General features: G+C 43.0%; 2 protein-coding genes across 2 annotated transcripts in view; one reads left to right on the forward strand and one right to left on the reverse strand.

Annotated features, from left to right (window-relative positions):
• The window catches only part of LOC119160767 (organic cation transporter protein), a 718234-nt gene that overhangs the window by 616079 nt on the left and 77084 nt on the right, over positions 1–25071 (reverse strand). The window lies entirely within an intron of this gene.
• On the forward strand, positions 21681–23791 carry LOC142775171 (uncharacterized). The gene is made up of 2 exons (XM_075876516.1): positions 21681–21863; positions 21928–23791. Exons 1-2 carry the CDS (start codon positions 21689–21691, stop codon positions 22191–22193), a joined length of 441 nt encoding a protein of 146 aa, XP_075732631.1. The 5' UTR covers positions 21681–21688; the 3' UTR covers positions 22194–23791.

The raw sequence follows: 25071 nt of genomic DNA on the forward strand, positions 1-25071 counted from the left end.
TGCATAAACTAATATGCAAGAAGCCGACTAATGAGCTAACAGTGAGGAGGAAATTACAGGAACTCAGAGTTTCACTTCAGAATAGATTCGAAGCTCCAAACGAGGTAACCTACGTTAGCGTCGACATAATCACCGACAATCCCACTAGTATCATCAAAGACTGTGCAATGGAAGACAGAGGTACAGTGAATAAACTGGCAAACTATCTCAGGAGGTGAAAAACCTCACTAAGGGACGACAAACCACGAAAGCCTCAAATGCAACTGAGAATATAGAGCTATTGGGGCTTTCCACGTTAATCAATAGGCGCAAGGTAGCCGACATCAGAAGGTATAACTTGGAGCGAACTGAGCAGGCTGTAAAATGGGACAGAAGCCTAAAAGCTGCAAAAACAAGCTTGTGCATAGGCAAACACCAGATGTATGAATTAAGGGACAAGGAAAGCATTGTCATAACCAATATGGATAGGATAGTTGATGGGGCGGAGGAGTTTTACAGAGAGTTGTAGGGAAGCCGAAACAACGAACATGATATCATGAGAAACAATATTAGCGCAGAGGGATTCGACATCGTACCAGTAACAACAGGAGAAATAAGGAAAGCTCTAGAAGGAATGCAAAGAGGCAAAGCCGCTGGTGAGAATAAGCTAACAACGGACCTGCTGAATGAGGGCGGAGAAATTGTGTTACAAAATCTGGCCACCTTATATAGGAAGTGTCTCTTGATGGGAAGCGTGCCAGAATCCTGGAAGAACGTGAACATCATTTTAATCCATAAGAAATGACTTGAAAATTTACAGGCCGATCAGCTTACAGTTCGTTCTTTACAATTTATTTATAAAACTAATAGGTAATAGATTTAAGGTGATATTACAGTAAAATTAACCAATTAACAAGCAGAATTTTGTACAGGCTACTCCACAACAGACCATATTCATACTAGCGCTCAGGTAATAGAAAAACGCGCGAAATACAATCAACCCCTATACATAGCTTTCATAGATTACGAGAAGGCGTTTAACTCAGTCGAGACATCACCATTAATGCAGGCACTACGGAATCAGGGCATCCGCGAACCCTGGATTAACATACTGGAAGAAATCTACAACGAATTCACAGCCACCATAGTTCTCCTTTAAAAAAGCGACTGAATCCCATATAGAGAATGGTGTAAGGCAGGGACACACGATCTCCCCAATGCTATTCACCGCGTGTGTACAGGACGTTTTCAATGCTCTAGATTATAAAGAGTACAGGCAAGTAGCACGTATAGACAGGATAACCACTGGTCATTAAGGTAAACTTACTGGATTCACAGAGAAGGCGAACGCACAAATGTGAGACAGCGAGTTATCGGGGACGGTGAAATAAAAAAAAGTCACAGCTTTGCCGCAAAGGCGAAGCAATAAATGCAATTGCAACAAATTGGAATGTCACGAGAAAAATGGCAAGCAGCTTAAAACGTGCCCACATTGCTCACGCACAAATGATGCACGAAACGTACTCACAGGTGCAGATGAACGCGAATAAGTGTCTCAGTTGTTAGCTCTCTGTCTGAAAAGGACGGTTTTTTTGCAAAGGGAGATTGTGCAGCGAATTCAGTTACTTTTTTGCTCCAGGAAACTACAACAGAATTATTCTGGTGAAAGCCCAAGGCGTACGATTCTTCGCACCACGAGATACGCGCGCGCACGCATGAGCGTCTACTGCCCCTTCGCAGGGCAAATTACGCGCGGGAGATGAACGCATCAGCGCTCGTTGCCGCATCGTGACGATATGGGGACGCGCACTCATTGCGCCACCTTGCTGGAAACGCGGAAAACGCGATAGTTTCCCCAAAATCACCATCGGCAGTGGTAAGTGGTAGTAGATATAAATAGCTTGCCGTTTCAACGTTGAAGGGCGTGCTTCTTCGAAGCCCAATGACTAACGCCGCGCACTCACAAGCAAGAGGTCGGACGTTCGTTTTCATGCGCTGGAGGCTTTTTCAGGATTATTTTTCCTTCTCGCATTTTCAGAAACACACACACACACACGCATATATATATATATATATATATATAAACGGTGATTGACGGCGGTCACCAACATCGACGCCAATGATGGCGGCGCCAAAACCCAGCCGAAAATGTCCACATCGCAATAAAAGTTCGCAGGTGTAACGTGGCAGCAGTAAACACAAGACCGGGTTGTTTGGTGGATCATGGGAGATACCTTTGCCCTGCAGTAGACGTAGATCAGCTGACGATGAATGGATTTCTTACCTAAATTATCTATGTGAGCCCTACCACCAGAAGCGATAAACTGAGCCAAGTGACCACACATTTAGCTGAAAACGATTCCTCTCTGCATACAAGGCATGCCATCAATTGATTGATATGTGGGGCTTAACGTCCCAAAACCACTATATGATTATGAGAGACGCCGTAGTGGAGGACTCCGGAAATTTCGACCACCTGGGGTTCTTTAACGTGCACCCAAATCTGAGCACACGGGCCTACAACAATTCCACCTCCATCGGAAATGCAGCCGCCGCAGCCGGGATTTGATCCCACGACCTGCGGGTCAGCAGCCGAGTACGTTCGCCACTACAAGGCATGCCATCAAACTTGAACGTTTGGCGTCAATATGGCGTCCACAAAAGCAGTGTATCCACCCTGCTGCGGAGGAGCACATTGAGGCACCCAACGTAACTTTATAGGTAATATTACTACAGCTTAAATATATAATAAGCCTTTCACAAAGCAGTAATTATTATCTTCCGCAAAACTGGCACGATAAAACTGAGTCGTCACGGATATAAATGTTGTCCCAACGTCACTTATACTCGAGTTTCTCGTGAAACAGTCGAGCACACCGGGGCTTGTACGAGAAACACTGAGCTCCGGATATCGTAGAGACTGCCGACAAAACGAGCGTATGATTTAATTGTGGTTTTGATACTTCTCCTCTTTTAGTAGTTCGTCAGAAGTCACTTATGATGAAACGCAGCTCACAGCGTTGCTTGAGTGACAAGCAAGGCGGATCCGTGCAAAGTCCGATTGATTTTTTTTTTTGTGTGCATCGGCTGGCTCTTGAAACATTGATTGTATCGATGCAATGTCAGCGTACCTGCATATTCACTCGTGCACCATGGTGCGTAGCAGGTGCATTCACTGATAAAGGTTCAGAAATGCATTAAACGCGCTAAAAACAAGCAAATACACGCTTTCGTAGGCTAGGGCACGCGCGCTCCTCATGATGACGCTCCTGAGATCTTCAGTACCATGGGACAACAGTGCCGCCACTACTATCACCCGCCGGAGAATCAGTTAAGATGCGGCGTGGCCGCCTCGTTCATTCCACTGTTCCTTTTAGTACACTGTACAAACCGCCCGGGTTCCGCTATTATGGAACACTTGCCAGCTTTCGTGTGACGACAGTGGTGTACCAACTTCTTCGCGAGGGGGTGGGGGTGGGGGTGCAAGTTTTTTCTTTTTGTCGTGTATATATATATATATATATATATATAGGTATGGGATATGGCACAACGGGAGCGTTGTCAACAAGGATAAATATATTTATTTCCCAACAGTTTCGGGAGGGGACCTCCCTTCATCAGGGGATGAGTTATACTAACATGAGTTTCCAAACTTCCTTGCTGCCGCGTCCCTCTCGCCTTGAAAGACGTTTGCGAGAGTGAGAGGGAACTGGAAGAAGAAAAAAAAAGGAGAAAAAAGACGAAAAAGAAAGAAAAGAAAGAAAGTAAAAAAGAGGAAGAACCACTGTCAACACGGAGAACGAAGCCAACTGTCCGTCTACATCCACCTACGGTTCATATCACGTGCTGTTCAGTTCTTGGCGTGTGTCGGGCCACCCAAGTTTGTCGCCGCGGTGCCGGGAGGGTCCGGGACAGCGTGCCTAAAGAAAGGGGTTTCCCCGTTATTGGTCGTTCGGCGGGCGGCGGGCGGTGTATATATATATATATATATATATATATATATATATATATATATATATATATATATATATATATATATATATATATATTTGAGATCTAACAGACAGTAATGCCAAAGAATGTACAGGGGAAGTTATTAGAACCAATAGAATGTAAATAGGAAGAAAGAAAAGTGGATGAAAAAATAACCAGCCGTGAGCAGGAATCGAACCTACGTTCTTCGAATAACGCGTTCGATGCTCTAACCACTGAGCTACCACAGCGGCCTTCCCTCCATCCACTTTTTGGGATTTATATGCGAATTTAGAAGTAGGAGTGACAGTCAGCGCCATCTATAAGCCAAGCGACGAGTGTGAAAACACTCTTTTATGCGCATGATTGGCGTCACGTAGCACGTGAACTTATTATGAGCGGGCAGCTGATGAATAGTCCCTCGTATACAACCTAAACACACCAAGGCTGCCAGTACGAGACCCTCGTTCAATGAAATAAGGGAAAGAAGGCCGCTGTGGTAGCTCAGTGGTTAGAGCATCGAACGCGTTATTCGAAGGTCGTAGGTTCGATTCCTGCTCACGGCTGGTTATTTTTTCATCCACTTTTCTTTCTTCTTCTTTACGTTCTATTGGTTCTAATAACTTCCCCTGTACATTCCTTGGCATTACTGTCTGTTAGATCTCATTAATATTGTGTTAAAACACGGAAAAACGAGCCCTTAGGTATACACTTCTTTCCCTTATTTCATTGAACGAGGGTCTCGTACTGGCAGACTTTGTGTGTTTAGGTTGTATACGAGGCACTATTAATCAGCTGCCCGCTCATGCTAAGTTCACGTGCTACGCGCCGCCAAACATGCGCATAAAAGAGTGTTTTCACACTCGTCGCTTCGCTTATAGATGGCACTGACTGTCACTCCTGTTCTGTTTGGGCTGTCACGGTGCATGGACGTGTTTTTCGAGCGCTCCAGATTGACTGCGCAGATAAGTGTTTTTGCATGTTTTGAGCTTGTCTTTATAATTATAGGACAGCGGTTGAAATCTTCGTAGCACTTATTTTATGGTACGGCTTTTTCGGGGGCCAGTCACCAGGTATTTATTAGTTAGTGCGGATTTGTGTGTTTGAATTTTTTTGTTTTTTTTCTTTTGCCACCCCGTGGGGGACGTGTGCGTACATTTAACACGCAAATTTTTGTAGTAGAGCTTAGACTTTCTTTTTTTTTCGTAGTGCACGGCTCTAGTTTAGTAATTATCGAGTATAGGGACAATTGGTGTCAGAAAGACATAGCTAAAAAGACAGTAAAGTGTTCAGGATGTGGAGTGGGTTTGAAAGTGAACCCAAGCGTAGAAGCGGATAGAGAAGAGGCTGACGCGAAGTGTAGGCAATGTGAGGTTGAGGAAAAAATGGAGAAATTGATGGTTGCCCAAAGTGATCTGCTGGTGAGAATCGATGAGCTCGAGACTGCGTTGGCGACAGAGCAAGAGAAAACGAGGGCAATGGGGGACAAGCTGAAGTTCGCCGAGGAAGCACTAGCGCAGCTGAAGAAAGAAGCGGCCTACGGAGAGAACAGTAGAGAACCGGCAACCAGAATAGTGGAGAAGGAAGAGCAAGCAGGTTTGGAAAAAACAGGTTTAGCCAGTTCAACTGTCGCAAGGCCCACCTTCAGCGAGGTAGTGGTGGGGCTGGGAGGGGACAAAGCAGCCGGCGTCACAGGTGCACGTAGCCCCCAGGTGCAGGATGCTCCAGCTGAAAAGTCACAGCATGTGATGATTGCCGGGGACTCGAATTTAAATCGATTCACAGAAGCCATCAAGGAGAGGGTGAGAGGTGACAAGAGGGTTGTAGTAGGGGCGTTCCCAGGACGCAAGCTGGAAGCAGTCATGAGGCAAGCGAGCGCGAAACTCAAAACTACAGCTGATAGACGAAACCTCGTGATGATTTCAGGTGGTTTAAGTGATGTCTTAAATGAAAATACAGCAAGACTAGCAGCCACACTGGCGAAAGGCGTCGATGACATGAGCGCCACTTCTCCTAAGGTACAAGTAGTGATATGCACGCTACCGCAGGTACCGGTGCGTGATAGCAACCTGCAAAGAGCGGTTGTCAACGCAAACCAAGAGATATGGCGGATGAGTCGAGAGAAGGGTTTTGAGGTGGTGGAAATAAACAGAGAGGTGCATAGGTGGGGTGGTTTTCAACGAGACAGAATTCACTTCGATGGGTTATTAGGTCATAAGGTGGGTTGGCGACTTGCAGGACGCGCAGTAGCTTTTTTGGAGGGCAAGCGAGCCCTTCGGGGTGCAGGATAGCTAGTAACGAGGAAAACAACCAGGGAGACTCTTCGACAGGTGTTATGGACAGATACGATTCCAAAGTGGCACCAATGTCTAAGATAGGTAGAGTCCGGGGCATAAATAGACGTAGCCACGAGCGCCGAGCCCATTCAGACATAGGGTGTATTAACATGCAGGGTGGTAGGAACAGGCTGAAGAGGGAAGAGATAGAAGAAAAGCTAAGGGAAGAGAGTCCGATGGTATACGGTTTTGTAGAAACACATCTCAGGGACATGGAACAACCTCCGAACTATCCGGACTACGCGTGGGAATATTGTAATAGAACAGAAGGCAGCAGAAAGGGGGATGGTATTGGGGCATTAATTCATAAAAGTACAGACTGGCAAAGGGTCAAGCAGGAGTGCAAGGAACATTTATGGCTAAAAGGGAAAGTGGCAGGTCAAATGACACTCTATGGTTTCGTGTACTTGTGGACGGGAGCAAAGGCCAGAGAGAAAAACCAGGCAATGGTAGAGTGTATATCAAATGACATTCAGGAGTTAGGAAGAGAGTGCGAGATAATTATACTAGTAGACATGAATGCGCACATAGAAGATATAGATGGGTATACCGACCTAACAGGCGAAATGATCATGGTTATGTGTGAAAGGCTTGATTTGATCATTTGCAACAGTGTCTTTCGTGTCTTTCTTGTCTCTGGGTCGTCGTTTTGTTCTCGCGCTATAACTCTCATCATCGTAGTACCGAGAAGTGTGAAGGGCAAATAACATGGGAGGTAGGAAGGCTGCAGTCGACGATAGATTATGCACTGATGTCACATAGGATGAATGATAAGCTGAGGGGAATGCACCTAGATAAAGGTGGCTCCAGAAGTCTGGGTAGTAATCACAAACGTATCAAGCTAAGTTTTGGAAGAGCAGTGAAAGTGGGAAGGAGACAAGATGAGCAACTACAGGAAAATTTTTATTCAGAAAGGCAAATTGAAGTAGCCACTAAAAAAATTGAGAAAGTAATCACGGAGGATAATAACACAGTGTGGACATACACAAATCTAATTAGACTCTTTGAGCTAGAGCTTGCTAAGACGCGTAACAAGTCACCCCGGAAAAGAAGACACAAACCCAAAAGTTGGTGGGATGAGGAAATTAAGAGAGCCATAGCAAAACGTCAGGAAGCCTCTAGGGAACACAGACATGCTAAGCAGCGGGGTGACCCGACAGATGTTGTTGAAAGAAAATGGGAAACCTTTCTGAGCTGTAGAAGGGCTGCATCCCTTCTGATAAATGAAAAGATTAGAAGAAAGGGAGCTCAGTGGCTGGCAGAAGTACATAAAAAAGATAGAAAGGCAGCTGCGAAATTTTGAAACCATCTAAACTCCCTAACAAATGAGACGAGCCTAGAGCAGAGTTTTATAACTACAGCCCAAGGTGCCAGGCTAGAAGTAGACGAAACTATTGAATATATAAGAACAAGGTTGACAGAAAAATTTCAACAAAGAAGTACTTTATGCACCACTATAGACAAGGACGAATAAAGTGGTGCAATGACTCCATTTTCACAACGAGAGTGGGAAAGGGCTGAGAAAAGGGTTCCTAGTAGTACATCAACAGGCCCACATGGCATTCAAATTAGGCTGATAAAGACATTAGGTCCGAAGTCTAAGCAGGCTTTGAGAGAGGCAGTGAGCAAAATAATAATCGATGGTGAAGTTCCCGATGGATGGAAACTTAGCAGGATGAGCATGATCTATAAAGGAAAGGGAGACAAAGTTGACATAAACAACTACCGTCCTATAACAGTGACATCAGTGGTCTAGAGGCTGCCGATGCAGATTATTAAGGAAAGACTGCAGGCATGGATAGAAGATGAGGGGGTGCTGGGGGAACTGCAGAATGGGTTTCGGAAACACAGGAGGTTGGAAGACAATCTGTTCTCACTGACGCAGTGCATCGAAATAGCAGAAAAGGAACACAGGCCCCTGTGGCTAGCATTCTTGGATATCAAGGGAGCGTACGATAGCGTGGTTCAAGAGGAATTGTGGGGAATACTGCACACTAGGCGTGGAACATGTAGTCGCTAATCTTTTAAAGGGTAACTATAAAGTAACAAGGTAGTTATAAAGTGGGAAAAACAGGTATCCAAGCCTACAGAGGTGAAATGGGGGCTTAGGCAAGGGTGCCCCCTGTCACCCTTATTATTCATGATGTACCTACAAGGATTAGAGGCCAAATTAGAGGGAAGTGGACTGGGCTTCAACATTTCTTTTGTCAAACAAGAAAGACTCATTGAACAGGCACTACCAGCATTATTGTACGCAGATGATATAGTGCTAATGGCCAACAACAAGAAAGATTTGCAGAGATTGATGGACATCTGCGGTAATGAGGGAGACAGGTTAGATTTTAGATTCAGTAAGGAAAAATCAGCAGTCATGACTTTCAATGACAACGAAGGTAGTGAGCTTAGGATACGGGAGGTCACGCTTGAGATAACAGATAAATACAAATATCTGGGCGTATGAATAAGCAATGGGACCGAGTACCTTAGGGAACACAAAATATACGTGACGACTAAAGGTAACAGTAATGCAGCAGTGATGAAAAATAGGGCACTTTGGAATTACAATATGTGTGATGTTGTGAGAGGAATGTGGAAAGGGGTCATGGTTCCTGGGCTGACGTTCGGCAATGCGGTCTTGTGCATGAGATCAGAAGTTCAAGCAAGATTAGAAATTAAGCAACGTGGAATAGGTAGGCTTGCTTTAGGAGCTCATGGGAATACACCAAATCAGGGAGTACAAGGTGATATGGGATCGACATCATTTGAGGGCGGGGAAGCTAGCAGCAAGATAAAATTTGAGAAGCGATTGAGAGAAATGGGGGAAGAGCGTTGGGCTAGGAAGGTTTTCAGCTACTTGTACATGAAGAATGTCGATACAAAATGGAGGAAGCGAACCAGGAAGTTGACTTGTAAATACTTAGAAAAGAGCAGGTGGCCAAACCAAACAGAACTACCGGTTAAGAAGAAATAGACGGAAACGGAGGCTGACATGTGGAAAATGGGCATGAATAAGAAGTCCGCACTAGAGATCTATCGAACCTTTAAGCAGGAAATCGCCAAAGAAAGGATCTATGATAATACTCGGGGTAGTTCTCTACTGTTTAAGGCAAGGACGGGAGTACTGCGAACCAAGACATATCGGGCCAAATACGAAGTGGTAGGCACAGTATGCAGTGCGTGGGGAGAGGAAGAAGAAACTGCCGAACACTTGATAATGTTCTGTAAAGGGCTCCACCCTATAGTTCAGGATGATGGCGCAGAGTTTTTCAAAGCACTGGGGTTTAGGTACCGGGAGGGAAAAATAGACTTTAAGCAAGTAGATTTAACTAGAAGGAGGTTATCTGATTGGTGGCTAAAGTCAAGGCACGAGTGAAAATTAAACTCTTCACTGCAAAGTACGAATCTTCAAACTCACTTTTTAAGGAAAAAATAAATAAATATAGTTTTGGGTTCATGAAGTATTACGGCTTGGTGGCGCAAGCCACCGCCCGATCTAAAGGGTACAGCCATATCCATCCATCCATTCATCCACTTCCAAATTCACATATAAATCCCAAAAAGAGGATAGAGGGAAGGCCGCTGTGGTAGCTCAGTGGTTAGAGCATCGAACGCGTTATTCGAAGGTCGTAGGTTCGATTCCTGCTCACGCCTGCTTACTTTTCATCCACTTTTCTTTCTTATTATTTACATTCATTGGTTTTAATAACTTCCCCTGTACATTTCTTGGCATTACTGTCAGTTAGATCTCAATAATATTTTGTTAAAACGCGGAAAAACGAGCCCTTAGGTATATACTTCTTTCCCTTATTTCATTGAACGAGGGTCTCGTACTGGCAGACTTGGTGTGTTTAGGTTGTATACGAGGGACTATTAATCAACTGCCCGCTCATAATAGGTTCACGTGCTACGTGACGCCAAACATGCGCATAAAAGAGTGTTTTCACACTCGTCGCTTGGCTTATAGATGGCGCTGACTGTCACTCCTACTTCTAAATTCACATATAAACCCCAAAAAGTGGATGGAGGGAAGGCCGCTATGGTAGCTCAGTGGTTAGAGCATCGAACGCGTTATTCGAAGGTCGTGGGTTCGATTCCTGCTCACGGCTGGTTATTTTTTCATCCACTTTTCTTTCTTCGTATTTACACTCCTTTAGTTTTTATAACTTCCCTTGTACATTCCTTGGCATTACTGCCTGTTAGATCTCTATAATATTGTGTTGAAACACGGAAAAACCAGCTCTTAGGTATACACTTCTTTCTTTTATTTCATTGAACGAGGGTCTCGTACTGGCAGACTTGGTGTGTTTAGGTTGTATACGAGGGACTATTAATCAGCTGCCCGCTCATAATAAGTTCACGTGCTACGTGACGCCAAACATGCGCATAAAAGAGTGTTTTCACACTCGTCGCTTGGCTTATAGATGGCGCTGACTGTCACTCCTACTTCTAAATTCACATATAAACCCCAAAAAGTGGATGGAGGGAAGGCCGCTGTGGTAGCTCAGTGGTTAGAGCATCGAACGCGTTATTCAAAGGTCGTAGCTTCGATTCCTGCTCACGGCTGGTTATTTTTTCATCCATTTTTCTTTCTTCTTATTTACATTCCATTGGTTTTTATAATAACTTCCCCTGAACATTCCTTGGCATTACTATCTGTTAGATCTCATTATTATTGTGTTAAAACACGGAAAAACGAGCCCTTAAGTATACACTTCTTTCCCTTATTTCATTGAACGAGGGTCTCGTACTGGCAGATTTGGTGTGTTTAGGTTGTATACGAGGGACTATTAATCAGCTGCGCGCTCATAATAAGTTCACGCGCTACGTGACGCCAAACATGCGCATAATAGAGTGTTTTCACACTCGTAGCTTGGCTTATAGTTGGCGCTGACTGTCACTCCTACTTCGAAATTACCATATAAACCCCAAAAAGTGGATGGAGGAAAGGCCGCTGTAGTAGCTCAGTGGTTAGAGCATCGAACGCGTTATTCGAAGGTCGTAGGTTCGATTCCTGCTCAGGGCTGGTTATTTTTTCATCAACTTTTCTTTCTTATTTACATTCTATTGGTTCTAACATCTTCCCCTGTACATTCCTTGGCATTTCTGTCTGTCAGATCTCATTATTATTGTGTTAAAACACAGAAAAACGAGCCCTTTGCCATACACTTTCTTCCCTTATATATATATATATATATATATATGTATATATATATATATATATATATATATATATATATATATATATATATATATATATATATATATGTGTGTGTGTGTGTGTGTAGCTTGGGGGCAGCGAACCTAGTGCTCACTTTGTCATAGAGGCATACAATCTTAGATATATAAGGTTTAACGTCCAAAAATCACCATATGATTATGAGAGTCGCCATAGTAGAGGGCTCCGGAAATTTCGACCACCTAGGGTTCTTTAAAGTGCACTAAAGTCTGAGTACACGGGCCTACATCATTTCCGCCTCCATCGGATTGCAGTTGCCCCAGCCGGCATTTAATCCCGCGACCTGCGGCTCAGCAGGCGAGTACTTTAGCCACTAGACCACTGCGGCAGGGCAATATCGTGCCAGGTGTCGAAAGGTGTGATTTTAGCAACAATTAGGTGTTTCAGAGGCCCTGCCAGTACGAGCATTCAGGCATATTTATTCATCATCAGCAACAGTAGCATCAACAGATTGAACAGCTGCGTAGTCAATAATATTTGAAGTTACCGGAAAGTTGTTCATGAAAGCATAGTTTAAAGGAGTTGAGGAATGACTTTATAAAGTTGCGTTGCCGAAACTCTAAGCAACAGTAGTTTACAATGATGCTTTGTGCTGTGCTCTGCCAGGTTTAGGCTTGATAATTGGTCCTTACGCTCATATTTTCCGTGTTGATTTCGTTGTGTCACCTTGGCTACCTTCCATTTCATCTGATATAAATATCGCCATATACCAGAGGCATCTGGTAGACTACATAACCGCGAACACGTGTGCGGGCACGTTATTACTGTGCTCAATAAATCCTTAGTTGAGAGTCTCCGCTGTATGTGTGTTTGCCGTCCGAGGGGTATTTTGCACTAGAGAAGCCCATTCAGAACAACACAAACCACATATATGCTTTCGCGTGGTATTTTTAGGTAGTTTTTAGTCACAGAAATTATACCAATTTAGTTGGGTCACATTAGCTCTTGTTGTCAAGTTTGCATTTAGTTTTTCAGTGAAAGATAAACTGGTGTTATCTACATGAACTGTAAATTTAGCGTTGTTGTCATTGCTTCAAACCCACCTGTGCCAATTATAATGACAAAAGTTCCCAGAAACGGTTGCTCGGCGCTTGCCCCATTTAGGCTCTTTATGGACTGCTAACAAGAATCTGAGTTCAACGCGTTAAATATGATTACGGAGAACGTTCTACATCCCAATTACATTAAATCCTTAAATTTTCACTATCTAAATTAATAATGTAGCTGGCATAGCTAAGTATTTCAGAGAAAAGTTTAAAAGAAACCATGTGCTAATTTGTACCTGTAAGTGTTCACTAGTACAGCGAAAGCTTGTTGATTAACTAACGTTTATTCGGAAAGTCGGATAATTTAGTCGTGTTATCTGGCCCGGCTGGAGTATGTATTGTTTATTGGCACATGAAATATCATATGTATGGTGAAATTTAGATGCAACCCAGATAACTCAGACTTTCCTTGGAGCGCAACGAGTGTGAAGCCCGCAATTATGCGACAAGGTACGGAAACGAGTTTCGCGGACAGCCGAAATCGGCACCGCCTTTCAGAAAGCCGTGGTCACCAACCACAATCGTGTTGTTGGTACGTATCAAGGTATTCAATCAGAGGACACTTCGGATGGAAACACAGGGGTCTTGAGGTGCGCTCACAATGTGAACAAAGTCACAAATCACAAAAATTGGGGCTTTTGCAGTGTTCTTACGCAGCAAAATCAATAAAAGCAACTTTGCCGGTATACTGGTGCCAAGCCTGAGGAAAGTGCGAGCCTGGGTAGAATTCTTTGTTTCTTTGATCCCTTCCTTGATTTTTTGTTTTTCCGTTATTTTCTGTTGTTCCCCTTTTATTTATTTCTATTTCTTTCTTCTTCTTTGTATCTTTTTTTTGCTCTCTATAATTCTTCCCAATTTTTCATTTTTTTCTCTGGTTTGCGTTTGCTTAACTGCTGACACGGCTTTGCATTCCCGGATGAAAGATAGGGAATGCGTGAAAGTCAAAAAGTGCATCCCGTTCACGAAGCAAGTAGTTACTGCATCGCCAAACTGTGTACCGAACCCTCAGTCATGTTACTTGCCAGAGAGTTGGACTGCTCAAAAGCACCCTGGAACTCAAGATTTTTTTGTTTTTATAGTATTTTACCATGTTTGAGTTTGAGTTTGAGTTTATTCAACCACGTGACAAGTACACGAAATTACAATGTATACGTGGTTTGGTGCGAAGAGAAAAAAGCTGCATTTCACAGCTTGACTGGCCCCTTCACCCAGAAAAAGAAATCTAAACTACAAATTTACAAAAAATACAAACATTACAGGCAGCGGAAAGCGACAATACAAAAAGAAACACGCATGTGGCCCATGACAGCAAATAATAGAATCACAACTCTAAAATACATACAAAAAATTCATAACAAAGCAATGCATGAAAGAATAAGAACTGAATAACCATTACAGAAATCACCCAACATTCATTTACAACACAATCAGCACATCAAATTTAACATTTCAGTTTTAGACAATGTACGCAGATTATCAGTTGTTAGTTTCCATTTGTTCATCACACTTGGAAGGCGGTAACGTAGTGTTTCAAATCCATAGTTTGTGCGAGGACAAGGTACGTGCGAGGTCTCCGTACAGCGAGTAACGCGGCTGGCAGGATTTGGTTTCAAGGTGGCCAAGGTGCGTAAAAAGATACTTCCTCGGCGTATTTCTGATTTAAAAGCTGACAGAAGCTGGTATTTGTAATAACAGGTAATTCTTAAAATTCTATATTTTGCAAATATTGAAGCAGTGTGTGCGTTATAGGATATACCTTCAATGCACCGCAAGGCATTTTTTGTAACACGACCAGGTTCTTTAGAGATGCTTTAGAGCCTGTGAACCAGACCAGATGACAATAGTGTAAATGTGAAGAAAAAAGAGCATTGTACACTAATATTTTTTGTTTCACAGGTAGTATGTTCTGGCATCGACGCAACACACCTAGAACTTTACAAAGTTTATGACTAATGTGTTCTGCATGGTAATTCCATGCCATATGTTCGTGAAAATGGACACCAAAAGTTTTAACTGTTTGGCAAAGCTTAATTTTAACGTTATTATGTATTAGCTTGTGAGACGTTTTAAATGACCTAGCTTTCGCACGGAACAGTACAGCCTTGCTTTTAGAGCAATTAATGTGTAAAGAATTTGCCACAGTCCAGGCATATATTTTATTTAGTATTTCATTTGCAGAAACAATGAGGTCATCAGCCGTTTCCCTAGAAAGAAAAATATACTAGTATCGTCCGCGTAGATTACATATTCTACAGAGCTGTCAATACGTACAATATCGTTGATAAAAATATTAAATAATAGGGGTCCCAAAATGCTACCTTGAGGTATGCCATTTTTAACGTTCATGGATGATGATAGCTCCCGATTGATTGATACACATTGTTTTCTATTAGATAAGTAGCTTCTTGTTAAAGCTGAAACGCTACCGCGAACTCCATAACACTGAAGTTTTTCTAGCAAATTATCATGGTTTATTCTATTGAAAGCTTTCGAGAAATCTAAAAGTATTCCTAGGGTAAGTTTTTTTGCTTCTATATTTCTTAGAATCAATTCCTTTTGGTATAGTAAGGCACTTTCGGTTAAGAGGCCTGACTTAAAACCAAGCTGTGTTGGCGTAATAATGTTGTGTTTAATAAAGAAATTTGATAGCCGAATGAAAATAATGTTCACTTAAAAACACATATTCGTTTTTTTTTTTCAATAATTGGTGAGCTCACAGTTCACGCCTTGTCAGTGCTACTTTCTCTTGTGTTATTTTTTTGCGCACCATCACACTAAAATTATTTTTACTTAATGAAAATTTTTGTGTACCACATAATCATTTTTGTGATACGCACTTCAACAAATCTGTGAAAACTTGTTGAGTTGAAATTGTGTGCACAAGGAGCAATGTGTTATTGTGGCGAAGTTTTTTCGGCATTGCCGGACAGTGTCTCCTTCGGAGCGTAATTCAGGAAGCATTCCCTGCCATCAGTCGGACGGTGGCTTTAATTGCACTTGGCGAAATGAATTCGTGTGCCTCTAATAACTATATTCAATTCTAACATAACCGTGTTGGGCCACTCATGCGCACGCAAACATCTCCGTGAACTCTCCGCGGATAGGGGAAAATAAACATGATTAAAAACCAATGAGAGCCTTCTTAGGTGGGCAGTCTTTTAAGGACGATAGTCTTTCTTGGGGACCTTCGAAGCAAAAACTTTGCTCTTTCTGTCTGTACTTTTGTCTGTTTGTCCACCGTTACCGTTAATTGAGAACTCTAAACAGCACCAGTTGATACCCCAAACGGCCGACCCCATCCGCAGCGACCACCAATGTTTCTCAAGGATCACCGTTTATACGTGTGCGATTGTCAATTAAAAAGCAATTATTACGCATATTTGAGGCACCATAAGAACACGTATATATTCTGCAAGTTCGTCTTTTACTAGAAAAGGCATACATAAGTAATACTATGGACCATAGCGCTCATCACGCTGCGCTGACCATCCAATGCTTGCACGGAAAGGCGAGTGTTTCCAACGCTTTGCGAAAACGAGACGGGGTTGGAACCTACTCGTTGCCTTGCGTTCTAGATCTTATCGCCTCTGAGGCGGGTGCGCAAACACGTCTCAGAGCCGCGCGCTTTCTTTAAAAAAAAACTGCGAGATGGCGGTCATGTCTCAGGTGTGACGTGACTTAGTGCGCCCGTTTGGCTCCGCTGCACGCTCGAGGCACTCTAGCGCAGCGCCTACAGAATATCATTCACCGATTTTCTTGAGCAGAACATCAAATAAATGTTTTGTTCACTCTCTACACACGCAAGACTATCATCTTTAGATGACATCTGCAGATTACATGCAGATATGGGGATAATTTTTTAGTTCAGAAAACTTGTACTATCTCCCTGCTAAGGTGGATCAAGCCGTGGGGCAAGCCTGAAAGCCGGACTTTCCTCTGCGCTCAAGTATATTATTTTACCTATCGCATTGTTGCAAACCATCACAATTGTTTGAGCATACCTTAGTATAAATTAAGTGACGCTGGCTCTCCCAGTGTCACCTAGATTTTAGCTCCCTCGACTCGGGCTCCTTCAAAAAATATTCTATGCCTTCAATGACTCACGGCAGCTGAGATACAGAGGAACCACAGTTCGATTCGTTTTCTAACAAAAATAATGATATTTTAAAGCGGGAACAGCGCCTGATCATTTCATAAAGCGTTTTCTATTTGGTTCCCACCTGCACCTGCGTTACCTGTGATGTACGTAAATTTCAGGTTAAGCAAACCCCAATAAAAGCATGACAGAGTGGTCTAAAATTCTAGTGCCCCTGATGAGTGGTAGCTTCCTCTGCAATATCTAAGTTCAAGGCATGATAGGGTTGCATAAGTGGCCCGCAATGAAGAAAGCCTCTGTTCATAGCCGCTTTTCCGCTAGACGGAAAACAGCATTCTCAGCAGAAAACTCAGAAAATTATGTTATAAAATCTCAATTTTCATTATTATGTGACTGCTTCGTTCCATGAAAATTTTTATCCAGTTAGTTTTTCAGTGGGCAGCTTGCAGTGACCACTGCCGAAACGGGGGGGGGGGGGGAGGGGGGCTCAGCCTGCCTTACTATTCTCAGCCCTAGGAAAACTCCCCATAGAAAATTATATTGCTCACATGCATAATTTGTGTGCGCTCTTTCATTTATATAAGACCTTTGTAATGCAAATGGGGTAGTGAATTGGTCTCTTAGGATGAAAGCTATTAGTTCTATTGGCATATAAGCACATGGCTTATGGTGTGTATATGGTCCGAGTTAGCTCTATTGAAAGACGTCTATGGGTGTGACCAATAACACCGACAAAACTTGGATATATGTGTGTATGTGGTACAGACATTTTTTTTAAAGAACATCACATTCATTTGCTCGTGTACTTCAACATAATACACAATGACCAAGCAATATATGGAAAATATTTAAATTGAGCAACCCTAGTAGAACAAGTTAACAAATCTAATGGGCAGATTCAATACCTTCAGTTTGCATCATGATTGATACACATTAAAAGTCATGAAGAACAATATTTAGAAAAACATTCAGTGATAATAAAGAAAATCTATGATTATGTGGGCTCAATTTCACTATTGTTTATGGTAGATTGTAGGCAATGCCAATTGAAAACCTGCAAGTCCGGGCCTTTAGGCAAAAGTTGTCTTACAGTGGCCAAACACAGGCTGAAAATGGGGATGATGACGATGATGATGAATTGAAAAAACACAACACAAATAAATGAAAGCATTTCCTTAGTTTTCTACTGCTTCTCTCCCATCCCGTTCCCACATATTCGGCATATCTACCACATATTGCTTACTGCCAATTGTCAAAAAAACAGAAACTGTTAACTTCATGAGGAAAAAGCACTACCTTTTGAGCTGCTTGTTTACACGCATACATATGAGGCAAACGTTTATATATTTGACAGTCCATGCGTGTGCACATTAAAACACAAGTGCCTCCAACAGCTGTATGGCTTTTACCAAGGCATAATGGTGCTAGTCTATGCTGCTGAAAACAAAGTTGCTAGTCTTCTTGGCACGCCTCTAATTTGTAGCATGGATGTGCGGGTTGTGCACTTCCAATCGTAGGCAGCTTGTGGGTACAAAGCCAAAATGCTGAACGCAAGCTACCTGTTCGTCTTGTTCAAGTGTTTCCAAAACTATTCCCTTTCCTAGAAGCCTGGATCTCATGTTACCTGCAGCAGCTGCTGCAGGTGGTGGCTTCAACTCTTTCCAGAGCAATTTAGCACATTCACTAAGTTGAAGTGTATTTGCAAGCTTTGTCATTTGAGTTTTCATTACAAAGTGCTCAAGAACTTGTTCAAGCACACCTTTTGCATCAGATATTAGTCGCAGTAAAAAGCCATTGCCCGACTTAAAAATGAATCTGAGTGTGACCACAAGGGCCCAGCTCCAGCACGCTATTTGGAAGGTGCAGCAATCGATGCACAATAAACGTCATTGCTGCTTCACTCTAGAGCTCCTGAGTGCGAATAACAAAGCTTGAATTGCCATTCATAGATTTGCAGACATATTCTTTGACAACAGCACCCTTAAGCAGAAGATAAACAGCAGACACAAGCAAAGACATAAGCTCATGATATATATCTGACGAAATGCCGTCCAGGCATGGCAAATTGTAGAATAGAAGCCACCACTACCTCTCGCTGGCTTTCCAAAGTGGTCTCTCCTCCATAGCACGTGATAGTTTTTTACCCACTGTGGTGGCGTCAAGCCAAGAAGCCTTAAGTTCACCTGTCGCACAGTAAAGGGCTCCCCAATATATGCAGCAGATCTGTGTGCTCCCAACCAGACCTCTGCCAGCTGCTTACGAACTCTTTTCAAGCTGTGCATATAGTCAGGGGAAACGCTCCATTGATTGATTGATATGTGGGGTTTAACGTCCCGAAACAACCATATGATTATGAGAGACGCCGTAGTGGAGGACTCCGGAAATTTCGAACATCTGGGGTTCTTTAACGTGCACCCAAATCTGAGCACATGGGCCTACAACATTTCCGCATCCATCAGAAATGCAGCCGCCGCAGCCGGGACTTGAACCCGCCACCTGCGGGTCAGCAGCCGAGTACCTTAGTCACTAGACCACCGCGGTGGGGCAGGAAAAACGCTCCAGACAAGGTCAAAGTTATGCAGGCGGGCAAGAGGAGAGTGCCCTTTGAATTCAGGGTAAAGCCCTCCAGTTGATGCTGCTAACCACATGTCCTTTCATACAGCGCTCTCTTAGTGCTGTCGGCAGTGCTCTACTGACTGGGTACTTGACAGCGCCTAAAAAAACACATGCATGATTGTACAGGTAAAATATTGCCTTAAAATAAACACAGTTACATAGCTGAAATTCCAGAAGATACTGTAAGTGAGAGCAAAATACTACTATGGTGTCATATAAGGAGGACTATGAATAAAATATTTTTAATGGACAACAGCTAAGGCTATCTGCTGCTCTGTTGGGCTTATGCTTATATTAAAACTAATCAAGCTCTCCAAAGAAGTATGACATAATAATGAAAGCTTGAGTGAGTTGGTATGCGTTCATCTTGGTTGAACAGAGCACACAATATGAGAATAACGAGAAAGAACACAGACAAGGGCTGTCTCTGTTCTTTTTCTTCGTTTTCTTCTCGTGTGCACTGTTCAACCAAGAATAAATATAACTGCCAGACATTTTGCGGGTATAATAGGTGCTTCCTATACTCAATAGATACATTTTAATATACTTAGGACCGACAAGGGCACCCTTATGGGTGCAGTAGCTGCAGCCGTAGTATCCATTGAATTGTTTCATGTTGAGCACAGCGCCCTTTGCAGGAGCGTCTACACAACAGCAGATTGCCCGCATTCTGTACTTGAAAAGTGGTCCATCACATTCCCAATTTACCACTACTGGCTGAGTGATGGCATCAGTAAATACTTGAAGAAATGTCTTCATTTTCGGACGGCCCTTTCCGAAATAAAGTCCACAGAGTAAGATACGGCTCCACCCCATCGCAACAGCAAGTTCATTTACAGTTAATTTGAAGTTCATTTACCGGTCATCGCAACAGGAAGTTCATTTAGGCCACAGTATGCATTTAGCGCTCTCGGTATTAAAGTTAAGAGAGAGGTCTCACCAAGATGCGTCCTTCCTCAGGTGCTTGTAAATCTTTCCATCAGTGATGTCCCTGAATAGGACATTGCTGTTCTAGGAGACACTGTGTGCCTGAACCTTCTTGAATGAGTTCTGAAGGGCCTTTCACACCTTTGGGTCGGAGAGGTGCAGCTCCATATGTTTTTTTATGTTCACAGCCTAGAACACATTGCTGGAAGGATTGTTAGCATTGCAAAATGGGCAGCTGTAGTCTTTTCCAGCTTCATCATTGAAGACAGTTTTTCCACCATTCTCACAGTACAAGTTGTCTGTGAGCATGTCTTCTTCCCACTTTTTCCACACCTAACAGATAAGATACTGAGACATAGCCAGCACAGACAATCCCAAAAGTGGTTAGTTACTGAAACTAACATTTCCATATGCACCTAGTTCAAACCAATGGACGCGGAAAATGGATAATAAATGAGCATGGCGTCTCTGACAGTGAAATCGCCATTTGGGAGGCATTCATCAGAGAACGTATTGCAGAATTACTCTGCGTCACCTTGTTTCGCGCTCTCAGCATCAGAATCGTCATGACATTCACCACTGTGTCGAAAGCGTGCACTTCGCTGCAGGGGTCGTGACCTATTCTGCTGTAACTGCTATTTTCTGATACATTGCCAGAAAGAGCAGTCTCACTTTACAAGCCTTGTGAAGAGTTGCATCATACTGTGGTATCATTTTTCGTTTCGTCATCAGATGAGGAGGAAACTATGTTTGATCCGTCCTGTGGGTCGCAGCACTTATTATTGGAGGTTTGCAGCAAGTCACTGACTGTGTTAATTACACATTACCGCTGCTTATTTCCGCCTTGATAACGAAGCGCGGGTCGCGGACCTACGCAAAGTTTCCCCGATTCCAGATAACGTTTTCGTTTTCTCGCAAGAGGATGCAGGAAGTTGGCAGCTTCAGTGACAGCGGTAGAAGGGCGTCGGCTGAATCTTCGCTGGCGTCGGCAGAATCTTCAGCATCACCCATAGCAGTTGAAATGGTCGAAACAGATTCAGACAACAAACCATATGAGTAGCCAAAAAAGGAAAAACACAGAATACACAACGTCACAATGCTTCTGCGCCTTGACTTTTCCTGGCTTGACTTAGCCAGTGGCTTAGATGTTAAGAGGCGCCCATTGCGTGCATGGCCCGCGTTTAGTAGACCACTAAAGCGCTATTTAGTGACATTCAGAACAATTCTATTGAAAATTTTATTATTATTTCATAAATCTTACTTAAAAACGCGCATTTACAAAAAAGCCCAACGCGTATTTACAGCAAAAAAACTCAAACGGAGTTGAGCAGCATCCGCGGCAGCCGGAGTGGTATCGACATCATCACGCGCGCACGGCATAGAAGTGCACGGCATGTTGTGTGCCCGCGCGTAGTAGTGACTACTGTTTAGTGACATCATCCTTTGTGATTGTTTCTTCCTCAAGTCTGCTCACGCTGTCATGTACGCCTGCATACGGTTCCAGGATGATAATCATCGAGCTGTTGTTGAGACAACAGACTTTCACGACTTCAGCCCTGAACACAAGGATGACTTTGAGAACAGGTGGTACGAAGTCTTCTGGCACGACGAGTTCCCAAGTGCTTACTTCAAAGCACTAAGTGTGTGCTTGTACGGTAAGTGCTCTGTAGTTCTATGAGCGTTAAAGTTCTGCTATCAATGTTTTGTTACTGCATGCAGCTTCAAGACAAGATACCGAAAAGCTCGGCAAGAGAGTGCCCATACCACCGCCTCCCTCGGACAGGGACAGCGACACGGGCTCGAGTGATGAGAGCCAACCAAAAAAAAGTTCTTATACTGGAACCTTCTTGATGATGATGCGGCCAGATCGAAAGTCCTGTTGCTCTAGGATCATGTTTTTAGATGGTCTCGCGGCGTACAATGACCATAGTTGTGCATCAAAAACGACACGTGAGTGCATTGGAAGTATGTTAGTAACACGTTGACCGATATGCCGCAGTGAGGGAACAGAACAAGGACCATAATGCCGTAAACACTGTTGTATATATGTACTTCAACATACAATGCCATTGAACTTAGTAAATCAGAGTAATAGAGTTTCATCGCTTGTTGCTGATCACACTTCGCGATAAAATATTACTGAGAATATTGATGCAAGCTACCTTCAAATTATGTGCGCTGACCGACTCTTACACCCTCCCAATATTCATGGCATACTTGAGCACTGAGTACAAATATAGTAGCACATGCCTACATGTGCAGGGCCACAGCAGCTGTGTGCGACCTTCCTAGGCCACAAGAAAAACAGGGGGAGGAGAAGAGGCCTGGAACTCGAAAAAAAAAAGTACTTGCCTGGAGCTGAGACTTTTTCCGGCCCGAGTTTACCCCAACTACTTTATTCTACTGACGTGTGCTCCTTATTGTGCGCTACAATGTAGTATTACTGCAAAGTCAAGCAAGAAATAAGTGCTTCGTAATGCTTACTTTTTGTTTAAGAAATATATTTGAGAACAGTGTTAGGTGGTTATGCCACAAGAAAGTTTGCATAACAGTCTGCCAGTCAGCAATTCTTTTTCTTTGTTTTTAAAATTCTTGTCGGAAGTATTTACACTGGTGTTTGTTTCATACATTCCATTGTTGATTGCATTTGTCTGGTCATGTAACACTTTCTAGTTTATATGTTTTCTCATCGTTAAAACTGCGAGTTAACATCCGGAAACTTCTTGGTTGCTATGGATGAAGGTGTAATGTCACCAACATATTGCCCAAGCACTCACGTGTTACTTTAAGTTAATTCTTTTTTTCTCCTGGGTTATCTTAGAATTGTCTTGCTTATCCACAGAATCTGCAAGTCAGGAAGGGGAGGGTGATGATGGTTTTCTGGATGCCATTAATACAGGCGATGCCGAAAAGGTGCTGAAATTCGCCCAATAAAATAGTGCTTAGAGGGTCGCTGATGATGATGATGCTGTGAACGTACCCTTTGAAACGGGCTGTTATTGATTTACGCTAGGCCAGCGATAGTTGGAAAGACTTAAAAAACATGGAAAAGGGTAATAAGTGCTGTTATACTATGCCAACTATCCCGCATCTCGAAATCTTTCTGCCTTCAAGACGGTATACTGTATAAAAAAAAACCACCACAGTGGTCTAGTGCCTAAGGTAGTTGGCTGCTGACCCGCAGGTCGCGGGATCGAATCCCGGCTGTAGCGGCTGCATTTCGGATGGAAGCGGAAATGTTGCAGGCCCGTGTGCTCAGATTTTGGTGCACGCTGACGAACCCCAGGTGGTCGAAATTTTCGGAGCTTTTCATTACGGCGTTTTTAATAATCATATGGTGGTTTTGGGACATTAATCCTCAAATAAATCAATCAAATAGAAAAAACACACCATCTACAAGCCGCGCTTACCTCCATGTGGTTCCAAGGGACTTGCATTCAATGTATGGTAAATGCATGTTTTAAGGGTGCGCCATCATCAGCCCAGCCTACAGAATTGAACTGAAACGTGCAACACTAAAGCTACTGATTTAAGGAAGAGTGTTAATGTTAAAATATTGTCCTTTAAAAATCTTCGAATAATGTGGTGCCTTACTTTTTATGCAATAAATATGGTCCCGTTCTATCAAATAAGCAGTTTGGTCAATGTAACTGCTTTTATATCTGCAGCTCTTCAAGAAACCAATGTGCAGCATGCTGCCAGAGGAGCGCTTCAAAACAAGAAACATGAAACTGCTGCGCGCCAGAGATGAATATGAACTGGATGAGCTGAGGGAGGAAAATGAAAAACTTCATGACCGCATCGAAATGCTGGAAAAAGCGTTGTGCAGCAAAATTTTCGAAACAGGTGTAGTTTCATGTTTTTCACTCACTGGGATGATTGCATGGTTCAATCTATAGGAAGACTTCTGCGTATAAGTGAATGTGCATTCGCTATCCTACTTTGCTTCAAGAGTATAGGCATCCTTCCTGTACACAACTTAAGTTTCATGGGCCTTCTCTAAGCAGAAGAAATCCGGTGAAAAAAAGCTGGCCCACTACCGAAGAAAAACAGACTTCTATGCCACACAGTCCGTCTTGGAGTGCAGACCACTCCACAAAATATCCGGTATGAATTTTTAGATTAGGTGATTGTGCCACCTTCACCTGACAATGGTGCAAGTAAGGTGCAGAGAAAAGCTCCCAAGGAGGAAAATTTGGTGCGATTTGCGACCGTTGGCTCTGAGGTATGTATATCATAGTTTGGTTTGTTTGCACAATATTAAGAGATAAATAGTGTGGTGTTGCTGTGCATCATTTATTTCAGGTATTTATTTTTATTTTTTTTATTTATTTATTACTGTAAGCCTTTCTCAGGCTCATACAGGGTGGGCGAGCAGTCGCGTGCAAACCAGGCAATATCGCACATAGTGGAAGACACAGAATCACAAGATGATGGTGAAAAAAAAAACTTGAACGATGAAAGCAATTGTACAAAATCATGAACAGGTCACAAAACATCGAGGTAGCAGCAGGGGGTACAGTGATCAGTGTGTTCGGAAGCGCTCACAAACATCAAAAAACAAAAGTTGCTTTTAGTCTTCATAAAACAGGCTTTCTACATTCCGAACAAATGAATCTGCAGAGGAAAGATTAACGCATTCACGTGGCAATTTGTTCCACTCTTCCACTGCTGACGGGAAGAATGAATATTTAAAAGTGTCACAGCGTGACATGAATGGTCTGATGCAATTATTGTGGTTGGTATGAAGGAGGTGATGATCAGGCGGCTTTATATAGTTGTCTTTATCTACGTTCAAACCGTTGTGATACAAAAGAAAAATAAACTTTAAGGAAGAGACACGGCGACGGGCTGCAAGAGTCG

This window comes from Rhipicephalus microplus, chromosome X, assembly GCF_043290135.1.
Source record: "Rhipicephalus microplus isolate Deutch F79 chromosome X, USDA_Rmic, whole genome shotgun sequence".
In the NCBI taxonomy this organism is placed as follows: domain Eukaryota; kingdom Metazoa; phylum Arthropoda; class Arachnida; order Ixodida; family Ixodidae; genus Rhipicephalus; species Rhipicephalus microplus.

Coding starts and splice junctions, on each gene's coding strand:
- LOC142775171 (XM_075876516.1), top strand. CDS start 21,689: ATGTACGCCTGCATACGGTTCCAGGATGATAATCATCGAGCTGTTGTT. Junction 21,864..21,927: donor ACTAAGTGTGTGCTTGTACG/GTAAGTGCTCTG, acceptor TACTGCATGCAG/CTTCAAGACAAGATACCGAA.